Source organism: Protomyctophum bolini (assembly GCF_963924005.1).
Source record: "Protomyctophum bolini genome assembly, chromosome: 24".
Taxonomy (NCBI): domain Eukaryota; kingdom Metazoa; phylum Chordata; class Actinopteri; order Myctophiformes; family Myctophidae; genus Protomyctophum; species Protomyctophum bolini.
The window spans coordinates 13,882,773-13,898,457 of record NC_137885.1 but is presented as its reverse complement, the minus strand read 5'-3'; the positions used below and the strand labels follow the sequence as shown (position 1 = coordinate 13,898,457).

At 43.8% G+C, this 15,685-nt stretch overlaps 2 protein-coding genes across 2 annotated transcripts; both read left to right on the top strand.

Annotated features, from left to right (window-relative positions):
• Positions 1-5,339: 5,339 nt before the first annotated feature.
• Positions 5,340-6,020, top strand: LOC308311766 (casein kinase II subunit beta-like; the record flags this gene model as incomplete). Its single annotated transcript, XM_080758548.1, has 1 exon — positions 5,340-6,020. One exon carries the CDS (start codon positions 5,340-5,342, stop codon positions 6,018-6,020), a length of 681 nt encoding a protein of 226 aa, XP_080614674.1.
• A 1,772-nt stretch (positions 6,021-7,792) lies between these two features.
• LOC308311765 (dolichyl-diphosphooligosaccharide--protein glycosyltransferase 48 kDa subunit-like) lies at positions 7,793-9,145 on the top strand (the record flags this gene model as incomplete). The annotated part of the gene is made up of 1 exon (XM_080758547.1): positions 7,793-9,145. The coding sequence occupies one exon, from the start codon at positions 7,793-7,795 to the stop codon at positions 9,143-9,145; it is 1,353 nt and encodes a 450-aa protein (XP_080614673.1).
• Positions 9,146-15,685: the final 6,540 nt, after the last annotated feature.

Genomic DNA, 15,685 nt, shown 5'->3' with positions numbered 1-15,685 from the left:
AAGGTGCTATATAAATGCACCATTTACCATAATACAGCTCAGGTATTAATATTATATAGTGTTCTCCGTCTTCTCTCCCATGCAAGTTTGACGATTACAACTTTCCTGAAACACGCTGTATCTCAAGTTTTAATTAATAATCATCTAGCTCAAAGAAAGCAACACAAATACGACAATTTACCAACAAATACCTCTCTAAGTTATGATCCTATTTATGGCACCATGAAATTATGCAAGTTCATCTAGCATCAAGGAAATCAACACAAATAGAAGACATTTTTACCAATAAATACTTCTCTTATAACCATATTTAGGGCACAAACTATACAAAGTTCACAAATAATATATATATATATATATATGGTAATATTCCGTCCTGGTCGCATTTGTGCACGGAGACTCGGAGAGAATGAGATCATCTTTTGCCTCAGATTGTACTCCACATAAGGTTCTACAACACGTTATTCTAATACAACCGGTCCCTCCTCATATTGGACCCCGATGGGACATTCAAGGAATACCTTCGCTCGTTAGGGTTGGCACTTGAATCTTAATTAATGGGCTTGAACCATTCGTTTTTATTTATTTATTATTTTTAATAATATAAAAATATTTATCGGCGAGAATGCGATATGCATAATAAGAGTACTATGTTCATGTTGTGTTTACATGTTACATGTTTAGATGTTTTATGCGCGTAGCCATAGATCAAAGGCATACAAGGAGCATTTGCACACCAACAGCTGAGACAGTTATGTAGAGAAATCTGACAGGCATTCAAAAGGAACTCAAATGTGATGTTAATGTCCTGTAAGTAGAAATAAAACTAGTGTTGACTAGTCATTACATGTGGCTGTACACACTCATGTGTGTGTGCGTGCGTGTTTGTGTGTGGCCTATATACGGTACTGTACATGTTAAGTATATACTTTTGTACTTTTACTAAAGTACTCGAACCTTCACTCGTTAGGGTTGGCACTCGAATCTTAATTAATGGGCTTGAACCATTCATTTATTTTGTTTATTATTATTTTAAATATATAAAAAAAATCTCGGCGAGAATGCAATATGCATAATAAGAGTACTATGTTCATGTTGTGTTTACATGTTACATGTTTAGATGTTTTCTACGCGTAGCCATAGATCAAAGGCATGCAAGGCGTGCACCAACAGCTGAGACAGTTATGTAGAGAAATCTGACAGGCATTCAAAAGGAACTCAAATGTGATGTTAATGTCCTGTAAGTAGACTTAGAAATAAAACTAGTGTTGACTAATCATTACATGTGGCTGTACACAGTGTGTGTGTGTGTGTGTGTGTGTGTGTGTGTGTTGTGGCAACCCAGGGGAGAATAGGCACAGATTCACAATAAAATAAGAGGCTCAATAGTCAGATTCAACATACATTTAAATTGTCTTTTATTAAAGTTAGGGGAAAGGGGGAAACGGGGCAAAACGTCAACACAGGGTTCCTCCTGTCAGGGGATTGGGCTTCTATTCACATGCAGTCCTGTGGGCAGAGCAGAGAGAGCTAGTGACTACTTTATTCAGTTGGGGGAGAGTGCTGTAGGCTCTCCCTTGTGGAGTTCAGTCGGCCTAGGAGGGAGGAAGAGAGAACGAGACCAGGTGAGCCATAATACACGCACAGCACATCCAAGTGGGTCCAAAGGTTTGAGTAAAATCTTGTACTCACTTGTGAGATCTCCCTCATACCAGCCTCCTCATGAACAGAGTGATTCCTCCTTCCTCACTCCTCCATTAGTCCAAACTGACACACCAGACAGCTTGGGCGTCGGCTATTTAAAAGCTTCTGATGATTGCCTTACAGGCTGCAGGTGCGTCCATGTCCAGGCTCCCATTGGCTGCAATGTACCTGTACAGGGTGATATACTCCCTCTATCACCTCCCCCAGCCTCCTTCTGTGGGGAATAGGCCTGGCTGTTTCCCCTGGTTTGCCACTGTGTGTGTGTGGCCTATATACGGTACTGTACATGTTAAGTATATACTTTTGTACTTTTACTCAAGTACAAGAATCGTGGAGTTTCACTTGGGACCGCCGGGCGCCCTTGTTTGTGTGTATGAATGTGGAGATCCTGTTAGTGAAGGATTTATGCTAAGTCTCAGACGTCTGTCTTTTAGATACTCATGATCCCACCACCCTGCCTGCCGTGCCTGGGATGAATTCCATTTTTATAAGCCACAATGCATTGATTAACCTTGTTATGTGTTGCGGTGAATTCGGTGATGTGGTTTAGTGTGTGTGTGTGTGTGTGTGGGTCGCACACGCGTGTGCTTCCACATTGGGCTTAAAGGGTAAGACCACTTTTTTAGAGGTTTGGGTTGTTTTCTTACCTTATTATGGGCAAACTATTACATTCCATAAGTTATTTCGCTCCGTTGTGTTGTTTATTAGCAATTTAAGAAATACAAAATAGGGTCCATTGACTTCCATTGTAGCGGGGTAACAGCTCTCAAAGTCACTCTTTTAGCACATAAACGAACACAGCTGATTCTGACAGTTTATGACATCAGGAAAACTCATGCGGTTTTATTTGTAATAATTTTTTTAACTTTGTCTTGTTTTGACTAATTTGTGTAGAAAGAAGATCCGGTAGGTATGCATGCCTACACCGACCGAATCACTTCTGTTTGGTCCGATCTGAATGGACCAAAACAGTACACCACTTCTTAATTTGGAAACGACAGGGATGTAAACAAATGGATTTGATCTCGTCTGCTTGTCACAAAAAACATACACAATGGACGTGTTTGAGGGAAACAGTTTAAAAGACACTTTAGAAGAAGTGTGTAAAGTGTCTGTGTCTGGGATTGCTCATGTGAGGGTGCATCTCAAACAGTGTGGAGACTTCTGTTTACAAACGAAACCTTGCAAGACGGCCCGCGAGATTTGGGAACGCCGTAGTACTGCTCCAGTCTATCTCCGACTTAAAAGAAGAAAATAAAACCGCATGAGTTTTCCTGATGTCATAAACTGTCAGAATCAGCTTTAGGTTTATGTGCTAAAAGAGTGACTTTGATAGCTGTTTCCCCGTTACAATGGAAGTCAATGAGCGACTATTTTTATTTCTTAAATTGCTAATAAACAACACAACGGAGCGAAATAACTAATGGAATGGAATAGTTTGCCTATAATAAGGTAAGAAAACGACCCAAACCTCTCAAAAAGTGGTCTTACCCTTTAAGTAGGTGTTTGTGTATAAGTGTGTGTGACAAAAAAAACTCCCATATCTGCTGGGCGAAGTACAACAATGTGCAAACACAGCAGCAAGATTCGTGAGTTGCTGTGATAGGAAAAGGATATCAAATGGAACACAATTGTGTATATTCCTGCACGAGTTTGACCAGATGAAGAGCTTTAATTGGCTCGAAACGTCGTCAATAATATATAGGCATATATATACCTTTTGAAGCATATGAGTGTACGGGTTCCCTTCTCTTTTCCTACCGTATGTCACTTCTGTATTCCTGCACTATACCTGCATCGAGTGATCTTGGTACATAGAAATCGATCAATTGAAGATTCTGACTTTCAAATGTACATAATCTTTGTTTTGATTGTATTGCTGTATTGTGCTTTGGCAATGTAAACATGTGTTTTCTCATGCCAATAAAGCCCTTTGAAGTGTGTGTGTGTGTGTGTGAGAGAGAGAGTGAGACACTAATGTAAGCTGCAGACTGCAGTATGAGGCACCTTGGAGCAGTGAGAGGAATGGAGCATGTCACAATTATACATGACCTCCTCCAGGGTTCAGAATACATGAGCGCCAGTTGTTGGGAAAAAAGTACTTTAGTTACATTTTAAGGTAAAAGTATCAATACTGCATTCTTTAGTGTTACAAAGTAAAAGTACAAAGGTATTGGTATCAAAATGTACCAAAAGTAGAAAGTAGCCTACTCATTGTGCAGAATGTGCCGTGGATACATTTTATAGAAGTCTTTTGACAATAGCAGATCTACAAGCTCACAATGTGTTGCAACGCAACACATTTTGGTAAATTCTTTGTAAATTAAAGCGATATACTTCATTATGCAAGAATGTCACACAAAAGTAGTGAAAATATAGCAGATGGTAGATCTACATTTAGCTTGAAGCTTATGTAGATCTACCATTTTCAATATTTTATCAAAAATAAATAATACAACAAGGACTGGCTTTGGAGTTTGGACATCCACCCGACGGAGACGTATTACAAATTAATTTCTCGCCTTCCATCCCAGGGCGATGGAAGCCGAGTCACCCAGACAGGGTTGTTTTATTACAAAACAACGAGTTTTACACCATAGCCATCCATCCTTTAAATGCCCGACTGGGTTGCCACTGGTGGAACGCAACTGTAAGTCCACCCACTGATCATGTATAGCCTACTGTGAACTTGAGGCACTTAAAACTTCATTTGAGTCTTCCCATTCTTTTGATACTTTACACCACATTATCAGACGCAAATATTGCAATGGTGAAAAAATAATACATTGTATTTGTATTGCACTTTACATTTGAAACAAATCTCAAAGTGCCAAAGTACAGAACAGTGGTTTCAAAGTGGAGGTTGCGAGTGGAGTTTGGGGGTTAAGCAACCCCTTAAAATAACCCTCATATCAGTCACATTTATACTGGAGTTAAATGTACTGCAGTAGGCCTACTTGCTTTTACAAATTTTATAAATTTTTTCTATATGAAATTGTAGACAGAAAAATCTGTGTGAAGTGAGGGGCGCTCTTATCATCGTACATCATCTCGTTCCAGCCAAACAGAATTTGCGTCCTCACCTTCGTCTTCATTGTTTGCATATTTTACGCAATGTTTGTTTACACAAACACTCAAAGCTGGCCATTCATTGTCAACGGCATTTAATGTTTGCGTTTACACACACCTTCAAAGCTGGACATAGCGCCCCTCAAAAATATAATAGCTAGAAAACCTACTTTATTAACCTTGCTCCAATTGCCCAAATATGTACACGTAGCATTGTGATGATGTCACATCATCACCAGTAGCATAATATACAAAGAAACACTGATAAGTTTGTACCTTGCCACTCGCCATCAATATCTTTAGCAGCTGGTTTCAAAGCTCTCAGCTGTTGATACTCCACATATACTGTCCTTCACATGACAGCTATTGTTTGTATCCTGTGTGTGCAACACAACACTCGGCTCAATCTCACCTGACCATCACAATCTGTATTCCGAACCGTCTGCTGCCCTTACCTGTTAATTCAGAACACCTCCTATCCTTAACACTACCCATCTTATTTATATATATACCTTCCAGGTCCTGTTATACTGTATATTCCTCGCAGGAGGGGGTGGGGAGAAGAAATGAGCAGTTCAGAGGAAATGTCATGGATCTCCTGGTTCTGTGGACTGAGGGGCAACGCATTCTTCTGCGAGGTGGACCGGAACTTCATCCAAGACAAGTTCAACCTGACGGACCTCAGCGAGCAGGTCTCCCACTACCGCCAGGCCCTGGGTCTCATCCTGGACATTGGCACCGTGGACGAGGAGCAGCAGGACACCACCACGACCACCACCACCCCCCCCAACCGGATCGACCACCTGCACCAGGCGGCCGAGACGCTGTACGGCCTCATCCACGCGCGCTACATCCTCACCAACCGCGGCATCGCGCAGATGCTGAAGAAGTACCACCAGGGCGACTTTGGCCGCTGCCTCCGGGTCTACTGCGACGACCAGCCCGTGCTGCCCATCGGCCTGTCGGACGTCCCCGGGGAGGCCATGGTGAAGCTGTACTGTCCAAAGTGCATGGACGTGTACACGCCCAAGTCGTCCAGGCACCACCGCACGGACGGAGCCTACTTCGGCACGGGTTTCCCTCACATGCTGTTCATGGTGCATCCCGAATACAGGCCCGAGAGGCCTAGCAGCCACTTTGTCCCCAAGCTGTACGGCTTCGAGATCCACCCCAAGGCCTACGAGCTGCAGATGCAAGCAGCGTCTAGCATCAAGAGACGAGAAGAGAAGACAATTTCACAATTTTAGCCTCTTATATTATTTGATAATTCTACCAATGTTTCACCAGTTTTCATAATATAGTTTGTTGATTACTTTTGATGCATGCAGTGATGGTCATATTGTCTCCACCAGGCCGAAGGAATGGGGAGAGTATGTTTTGCACTCTGTCAGTGTGTGTGTGTGTGTGTGTGTGTGAGTGTGTGTGTGCCCGTCACACACGGGCGCACATTTTACTCCTCCAGATTCTGTCCAAAAATCCCACAAGTCGTTACACACTATCTCTATAATCATGTGTTCAAGGCGGATCTATCCGATATTTCATATTCCACCCTAATTGGTTAACATTGGCCTTCAAAGTTTGCAGGATTGGCCCGTTTTGAACAAAAAGCCTCAAATCATGAACACAGCATGCAATTTACGTGAAATCTTTCACACACTTTCCTACTAGGCTGAGGAATATATCCCACCCTTTTCACATTGGCCTGTAATAGCGCCACCAACAGGTGGATTTTTGGAACAAAATGCCTCAAATCATCCAATTGCCATCAAAGGCATAAGGACAAATGGCACCCTTTTCACATTGGCCTATTATAGCGCCACCACGAGGCCACAACCTGACCTGCCCTGGTGGAGATCTGGAGAATGTTTCTCAAGTTTGCTATTCTGAAGAAGGGAGACTTAAAGCACTATTTCTCAATTACACACGCCATGAAGCCTTGATTTTATGGACATCTTTTTTTGTCACATTCCACTCATTCTCATTCTCACTGATCCCAGACTTCTATAATTAACTTAAAATCTATGTATTGATGATTGATTGATTGATTGATTGATTGAGTATTAGCCAAATAGATTATCACAAAAAAAGTAAAAAAAAAGTATTGTTTCCTTTGTGGTCCATAAATATAGAGAGAATCTAGACACACGACAATACGACGATACAAACGTACACAGTGGAGTGGAGGTTTTCTGTTGTAGCACTGTAAAAAATAAATATAAATACCAAAACATTATGATAGTGAGAACATAAAATGGAGATCTCACCAGAGATCGAGCCAACAAACAATAACTGTGAGCGAGTTTTAATTTGTAGAACAAATATGATACTGATGTCTAGTTACTAACAGACCAAGTGTTCTCAAACTTTTCAGGCTGCGACCCCCCCAAAAATATATTTTAACTGCAGGGACCCCTCACCCTAGAAAAGCACTCAGTTCCACCAATAAATATTGTGGAACATAGCTGATCTACAAGCTCACATGGAGACGTTGTGAACTCTTCACAATGTTTGCCTCTTCCTTACGTACTATTTGACAATTTGGCCAATTTGAAACACTTATGGTGTATGTTGGTTTTGTTTACTGTGAGAAAACAATGTTGCACATTAAGCTAAACATCTGGGGACCCCCCGAGGGTCCCGATCCCAAGTTTGGGAACATCTGTATTTGGGAACATCTGTACAAGACATCGGTAGGATGGAGAGAAGGAGAGTGTCTGCTGAGTGCACCATTCTTGTACTACGATGTGTTTATGGATGACAGACATATCTTTGACAACCATTATGGTTAAGACATGGCAGTGAGCTAACCTGAGCGACCACGTGGTTTCAAATACATAACTTTTTAAAACGTCAATATTATAACTGGAAGTCAAAGGTTGCCCAAGTATGGAGTCGACCGACGCAAAAGGACTGACATCATCGTGCGACTGACGTGACGTCATGGCGTCACTGAAAGCAGTCAGTGCAGAATGAAACCCGTCCAGTTCCAGACTATCACCGTAAGACGACAACAGGAGTCATGGCTGCGAACAGATCCAGATGCGTGGCGATCCTGGCCGTGGTACTGGTGTCCGTGATGGGGTCAGTGTGGGCGGACGGGAAGAAGACGCTTGTTCTGCTGGACGACCCAGCGATCCGACGGACTCACTCGATGTTCTTCCGTGGCCTGGCGGATCGAGGCTTCGACATGACGTTCAAGTCGGCGGACGACCCCTCCCTGTCCCTCGTCAAGTACGGCCGGTTCCTCTACGACCACCTGATCGTCTTCTCGCCGTCGGTCGAGGACTTTGGGGGTGACGTCGACGCGGGAGCCATCGCGTCCTTCATCGACGGCGGGGGCAACGTGCTGGTCGCCGCCAGCTCCGACGTCGGCGGTCCGCTGAGAGAGCTGGCCGCGCGGTGTGGCGTCGCGCTCGACGAGAAGAGGACCGCAGTCATCGACCACCACAGCCACGACACGTCCGACCCCGGCGAGCACACGCTGGTCGTTGCCGACCCGGAGAACCTGCTGAAAGCCGCTCCCACCATCGTCGGCGACAAGCCCGTCGACAAGCCTGTTCTTTTCAAGGGCGTGGGCATGGCGGCGGACCGGGAGAACCCTCTCGTCCATCGCATCCTCACCGGCTCCTCCACCTCCTACTCCTCCTTCCCGGACAGACCCGTCTCTCCGGTGCGGGGGGACGGACACCCCGCCGTCGGCAGGGACACCCTGCTGATCGTCGGCGTCCAGGCCAGGAACAACGCCCGGGCGCTCTTCAGCGGCTCGCTGGACTTCTTCGGCGACGCGTTCTTCGACGCGCCGGTGCAGAAGGCCGGCGCGCCGCCAGGCCGCTCCCCGAGGCATGAGCGGTCCGGCAACGAGGAGCTGGCCGCGGCGCTCTCCCGCTGGGTGTTCAAGGAGGCCGGAGTGCTCAGGGCGGGAGCCGTCGCCCACCACCTGGTGGGGGAGAGCGCCCCGCCCGCGATGTACACCGTCAGCGACCTGGTGGAGTACAGCATCGTGATAGAGACGCTGTCCGACGAGGGCCACTGGGTTCCCTACCGCGCCGACGACGTGCAGCTGGAGTTCGTGCGGATCGACCCCTTCGTGAGGACGCACCTCGAGGGGAACGACGGAGGCGAGTACAGCGTGCGGTTCAAGCTGCCCGACGTGTACGGAGTGTTCCAGTTCAAGGTGGACTACAACAGGCTGGGCTACACGCACCTGCACTCGTTCACGCAGGTGTCCGTGCGTCCGTTGCAGCACTGGCAGTACGAGCGCTTCGTTCCCTCGGCCTACCCCTACTACGCCAGCGCTTTCTCCATGATGGCCGGCCTGTTCCTCTTCAGCGTCGTCTTCCTGCACATGAAAGAGAAGCAGAAGTCTGACTAAAAAGCAGAAAGAAATGGTTGGGGAGGTTAACGAAAATGGCCTTTTTAGGGCACATGGGTTTCAAAATGGGGGTGTTGGTGGCTTGAATTGAATCCTCTTGAAGGACTTGCCACTCAAGTAAAAAAACATGAAAAAAAACATGTATTACAACAAAAAAATTAACTTTAAAGGCTAAACCCAGTGTGTTTGCGTGCGTGCGTGGTAATGATTATGGAACTGAATATCCTGACTTGTATCAGAACACTGGTTCTCAATGGTGGTTTGGAGACTGCAAGGGTCCAAGTGGACCGTTCCTGGTCCGTGCATCTCAAGAGTTAAATACTGTAAGCAAGATGTTATAGTTTACAGTACAGTATCTAGATTGACGTCCCAGTGTAGGTTTGGTCAGTGATTCTCAACCGTTTCAATTTCAAGGACCCCCCCAGTTTGCTATGCATTATTAGGCCATGGACTATTAGGCCCCTCCAACGTCTGGCTTTCAGACTTGATGTCATGCAATCCCCCAAAAATCCACATGCCCACCATTAAGTGACTTGACGGTGGGGGCATGTGGATTTTTGCATATTTGCATACACTTGACTCAAGTCTATGCATTTTTTCAGTGGTAGCCCCTCCTATGTCCAGCTTTGCGTGTCTGTGTACCACGGAATGTGATGATTTGATTGGCCGAGTATGATGATAAGAACGCCCTTCATTCACACAAGTGTGATTTTGTGAGTTTGCTTTAAGCATACGCCCCATGATGTACATATGCAACCAAAGGCACCCTTTGGTTTCACGGGAGTGTGATTTATTTTAAATTATTTGTTTTGTCTGTCGACCCCAACAATCTGCACTGTAAAATATTGAGCTCGATGCCCAAAAGACCCTATAGACCCAATGTACAAAAATACATTATTATTTAACCTGCCGTATATCTAATAAAAAAAATCACACCCATGTGAAGTGAGGGGCGCTCTTGATTCCGGCCAATCGCAATTTGCGTCTTCAGTCACGTTTCTGCCCTCACTTTATCCTCAATATTTGCTCAGCCAATCAAATCATCGCTATGGGGTGATCAGCTAATCAAATCATCGCTATGGGGTGATCAGCCAATCAAATCATCACTATGATTCACACAAAGCTGGGCATAGCCATTTTTTTTTCCTGAATTTAATTTGTGTTTTATAATAACAAATAATTGTAATAAAAAAGGAATTGTAGGACATTTAAAACAAAAACAAACAAAGAAGAAATATTTTCTTGCTCATAAAAATGTGTCCGAGACGCAGAAATGGGTCCCGGCCCATTGTTTGGGAAACAAAGTTATAGACATCTTGGCTCTGAAAGATGGCCTTTAATACTCACGAGTTTCAAATGTATAGTCCTAAATCTGCCATGTTGGTCCCCAACACGGCAGACGAAGGACTACGTACATGTACACGAAGTTTCATTGCCGTCGGTCAAGCGGTGCATGAGCTATGTGTGGTCATTTTCAATTATGCTATAGCGCCACTCTTTGGCCAAAGAAGAAAAAACAGACAAAAACAATAAGCAACCAAGTCCCTTCGGGACTGGCCTGGTCCCTTAAAAGAAGAAGAAGAGGAGAGAGAGATCAGTAGAAAAACAAAACAAAAAATCTACATGTCCGGTGCCGTATAGGTACCTGAGCTATACCAACGGCGAGATCAGCTGAAAGATATGCAACTATGCATAGCTATTATTATGAATAATTCACAATTACATCCTTTTGAGCCTACTATGTGTGAGGCGCCTTTTCATTCAGTTGGATGGATGAAAAGTATACTCAGATTGCTTTACTTAAAGGAGAATTTCGGACGTCTAGAAGGCTTTCTTATACATTTATTTGTAGTTGTCACGTCCCCAGTTCGCAGCAGAGAGATTACTCCGTATAACACACATATTGAGCACCAAATGACTTGTGGACTATAGTAGGCTACCATACAAATAATATACAAAACCATATGCAGCAGTTTTGAAGTGAGGAATGACTGTATTCCTCAACTGCAGTGCTCGTTGGGATGCATGTTAATGCATTCCACATGATGTGAAGCGTTGTGAGCTTGCCGGCTATCTTCTGCGTGCGAGAGCCTTCCCCACAATGACAGAGAAAACACACTAATAACACAAGCAACTTTATACCACCGTGACAGGGTTTGGTTGAAGATCAAAGCTCCTCATCTTAAAATGTCCCAGGGAATATTTAAGTCGCACAGACCTATAAGTAAAATGGGGGTCATCCCTATGTTCCTCAGGTTCTATGTTCCCCAGGTTCTATGTTCCCCACTTACCTTAGGGTTTAGGGTTAGCGTTATGTTTCTGGTTTAAGGACTTCAGTGTTTTGTACTATCTTGCCATCTTTGTTGAAGAGTCTGAGCAATTATGTTTTAGTTTATTTTATGCCAGTGTAATTTTTTTGGCTAAGACTAGATAGTTTAAGTACTAGTAGCCTAGGCAGGCCTAAAGTTCATTGGATTGTTCAAAGACTGAGCTTAAATCAGAATTTGCTACGAAAAGTAACACTAAGACTAAGTTGCTAAAATACTTTTAGTCTTACTAGAATTACTAAAATTACTAGGTTAGGTTTCTGGTTTAGGTTTATTCTAAGTGGGGAACAAAGAACCTTTTTTGCATGGTGGGGAACATAGAACCTGGGGAACATAGGTACGCTCCCGTAAAATGTATGTTTTGTTTTTCCTCAAGTTTTGGACAGGTGAAAATAAATACCTCTGTAAGGCTGACCACTCGACACATGTTTTCAACGTAGGATATAACCAAAGCTATAAAACTGCTGCCTCGTCATCAGAGGAACATGGCTGGTCTCCAAAAAGCAGACTCAGGCACAGTACATTTTTATTTTAATCATAGTTTAAACTAGACCTTTTTAGGTCCCTTTACTTCTACATCATCCTCACATGACGGCTTGCATGCGGGCTTGCATTGTGCATGCATGCGTGTGTTCATAGATATAGTTCACAGAGAAGATTGTGTGCACATCTCAATGCCTACTGTATATTTAGGCCAGGTGCTGGATGTCACACAGCAAGGCAAACCTCAAGGAAGAGAATATTGCCTGATGAAGACCTACCGTATAGTAGGTCCAAATGTTGCAATCTGTTGCCTTATGGTAGTAAAAAGCTAGTGTGCGGATGTTCTTTCTCTTCCTTGTGTTGATAGATAAAACACCTAGAGCATGTACTGTACGGTATACAGTCAGCATCATACCGTGCCAAATACAGTATAGTACAATATGCCAACATGATCTTTAACGTAACCAAGCAATGCCCAGAGGAGCTGCTGGGCTCAACTTACATTTTATTTCTTTATTCTTGTCTAAACAGCTCAAACAGTAACTTTGGGTAAGCAAGTGCAAATTGTTGTAGGACACCATGAATAGAATAGTCAACATCAACAACAACAACAACAAAAACTCACAGGAAAGAGCGTTTTATAGGGTTAGTAATAGCTCTGATCCATAGCTCACTGTTCTACGCTCGCATAAATGCAGACCAGCCTCTCGTCTGTAGCGTAAATATAAAATGAAAAAACAATGGTGGTTTGTGTAATTTGAAAGCCTACTTTCCTTAGTGGACACACTCTGAGCCCCCCACCACATGTAAAGAATGCACCTGTAGGCCAGAAAGGGATTTTTTTTCCCCCTCCGGAAGGAAAATCTTGTCTATGAGATTCTTCTCTTGGCAATATCGGTAGGGGGCGCAGTGGACTGCATTTTATACATGTGGTGGGGGGCTCAGAGTGCTTCTACTAAGGAAAGTAGGCATTTAAAAAAAAACAATTTAAGTCCATGCAAGCTTCCACATCAGTGGCGAATGTGCGAAAATGCGACCGTTTTCGCTCTTTATTTGTTCGCTCTGGTGTCGTATTTTGCAGAGATTCGCAGGCGAACTGCAACATGCAATATTTCGCATTTTCAGATCACTTATTCGCATCGCGTCGCTAATTCGCCAGTGTGTAATGACCTTTAGCATTAGTCGACGAAATCAACACTGACATGGTGGCGTTGGCTCTTTAACCTAAGCACGGAACAGCCTATGAGTACTTCCTCCACCAAGATTCAAGATTCAATAATTTATTTGCCATGTCAACTTTGTCTCTTTGGTTTTAGAGATGTTTAGAATCAAGTTGTAACTCTCACACCTTTCACCAGCTCCTCTACTGCTCTGCGGTAGTCGGTTTCAACCTCGTTGGTAATAAGACCTACTAAAGATGTGTCATCAGCAAACTTATACATCATAACTGTACTAAAGTGAGATTGACAGAAATAAGTGTATAATGAGTAGAGAAGTGGAGAAAGGACGCACCCCTGGGGGGCCCCAGTGTTTAGGAGCCTCGACAGCGAGACGAGATCACCTATTTTGTCCACCTGTTTCCTGTCACATAGAAAATTAAAGATCTATTTACATAGATGTGTGCTGACGCCTAGCTCCTGTAGGGTTGAAATCAGCTTCCCAGGCACCATTGTATTAAATGTGGAGCTGAAGTCAACAAAAAGTACACGAGCATAGGTGGATCTGGATTCTAGGTGTTGGGTAATAGTGTGCAGACAGAGGGATACTGCATCATCTACACTCCTATTTGCTCTGTAGGCAAATTGGTGGGGGTCTAGTGCTATGCTGGACAGGTGTTTACAGACCAGTCGCTCAAAGACTTTCATAATAACAGATGTAAGGGCAACAGGCCTATAGTCATTAAGACATGTGATATTATTTTTCTTTGGGACAGGAATGATAACCGCAGATTTAAAACAAGCAGGCACAGTACAGATTTCAAGTGACCAGTTGAAAATGGAAGTGAGGATAGGTGCAAGTTGGTCAGCACAGTGCTTTAGTGTGGCACACGACACGCCATCAGGCCCTGCCGCCTTTCTAGGGTTTTGCTGACGGAGCAACAGTCTGACATCATGTTCATGTATGTTGGGTGGAGAGTCACCCTGCTCTCTTGGAAAAGAGGGGGACTGATGGTTTTCACTATCGAACCGACAATAAAAATCATTAAGCCTCCCAGGAAGGGAGGGGTCCCTGTCTGGAACATGGTGTTTGGTTTTATAGTCAGTGATGTCCTGCAAACCCTGCCATACACCTTTGATGTAATTTGCTTGCAGTTTGTTTTCAAGCTTCACTTTGTAGGAGGCCTTAGCCTTAGACACAGCACGCTGAAATTCATATTTCAGTCTCTTATAATTCCCCATATCTCCACGTTTATAAGCATGTTTCTCTCTACAAAGCGATCTCACTTCATTATTGAACCAGGGCTTGCTGTTGTTAAAAACCGTAATGGTCCTTGTGGGAATACAAACACTTTCACAGAAGTGAATGTGATAACTCTAACTATATGGACGTATAGCTCTTCCTTCCCAGGACCTACTGTATATAAGAATGTTGTGGAAGGTCGCGGGGGCGGCTGAGCGCACCACGGGGAGCTCTCTCTCCCCCTGTCGCTGCAGGCCATATATATACCGTGACAGGGATTATTAGTGTCATGAAGTTATCATTAGAATAACATTTGCAAACAGGGTCCCGTGGTGCCATTCTGAGAATAGGCCTGTTGTTTGCCCTCTAGCAAAATATTATATCTTTCTCCGCTTGTGGTCGGACATGGAGACTAGCTCTGGACCATTATAATACTGTACTGTATTTTTTTATTGTCCAGCTTGGTGTGTGTGTGTGTGTGTGTGTGTGTGTGTGTGTGTGTGTGTGTGTGCGCGTGCGTGCGTGCGTGCGTGCATGCGTGCGTGCGTGAACACACACTTTGTCCCTAACACAAAACATTAAATGACATTGACAATGAATGGACAATTCATTGCATAATTAACACAAACGTTGAAGACGAAGGTGAGGACGCAAATTCTGATTGGCCCGAATGAGACGATGTAGGATGATGTACAATGATATAAGAGCGCCCCTCAAAAAAATGCGAGCAAAATGTGAGAATCCCTTAACTATAAACTGCGTTTTGGGATGCAAAATTAGGCGCTTTTACTATACCCTACTATAAGTACTGTACAATTTTCCATACTTCTACTATATCTCAGAGGCAGATGTTGTGATTTAGATGACAAAACATATTAACCCAATGGTTCTCAAACATTTCCATGCCAATTAATATTTGGCACATGAACTGCCATCTGAAAAGGTTTTGTGCCAGCTAGGACCCCCCAGAAGAGAAGATTAAATTTTCCAAAGTTAAAAATAAAATAAAAATATGGATGGATAAAATGATTGTGATGTTTTGCTGGGGACCTCTAACTGACCAGTATAATGAGAAGACTTGTGAAGAAGGAATGTAAATCTCTCTGATGTCTAAATTTACCTCTGTTTATTCTCATCCTCCTTTCAGGGTGGTGTTCGGGCAAATGAGTTCCCTCTGGGTATAGGCACCCCTTTTATAGTTCCGGGGGAGGTGATACCAAGTGGGAAATGAATAGAAGGGGAGATTGGGATGGACTATATTGAATGTAATCATGTGTTGTGTATATATTTCTATGCTAAATGCTAACTGTGAATAGGTATTGAGGGTGCA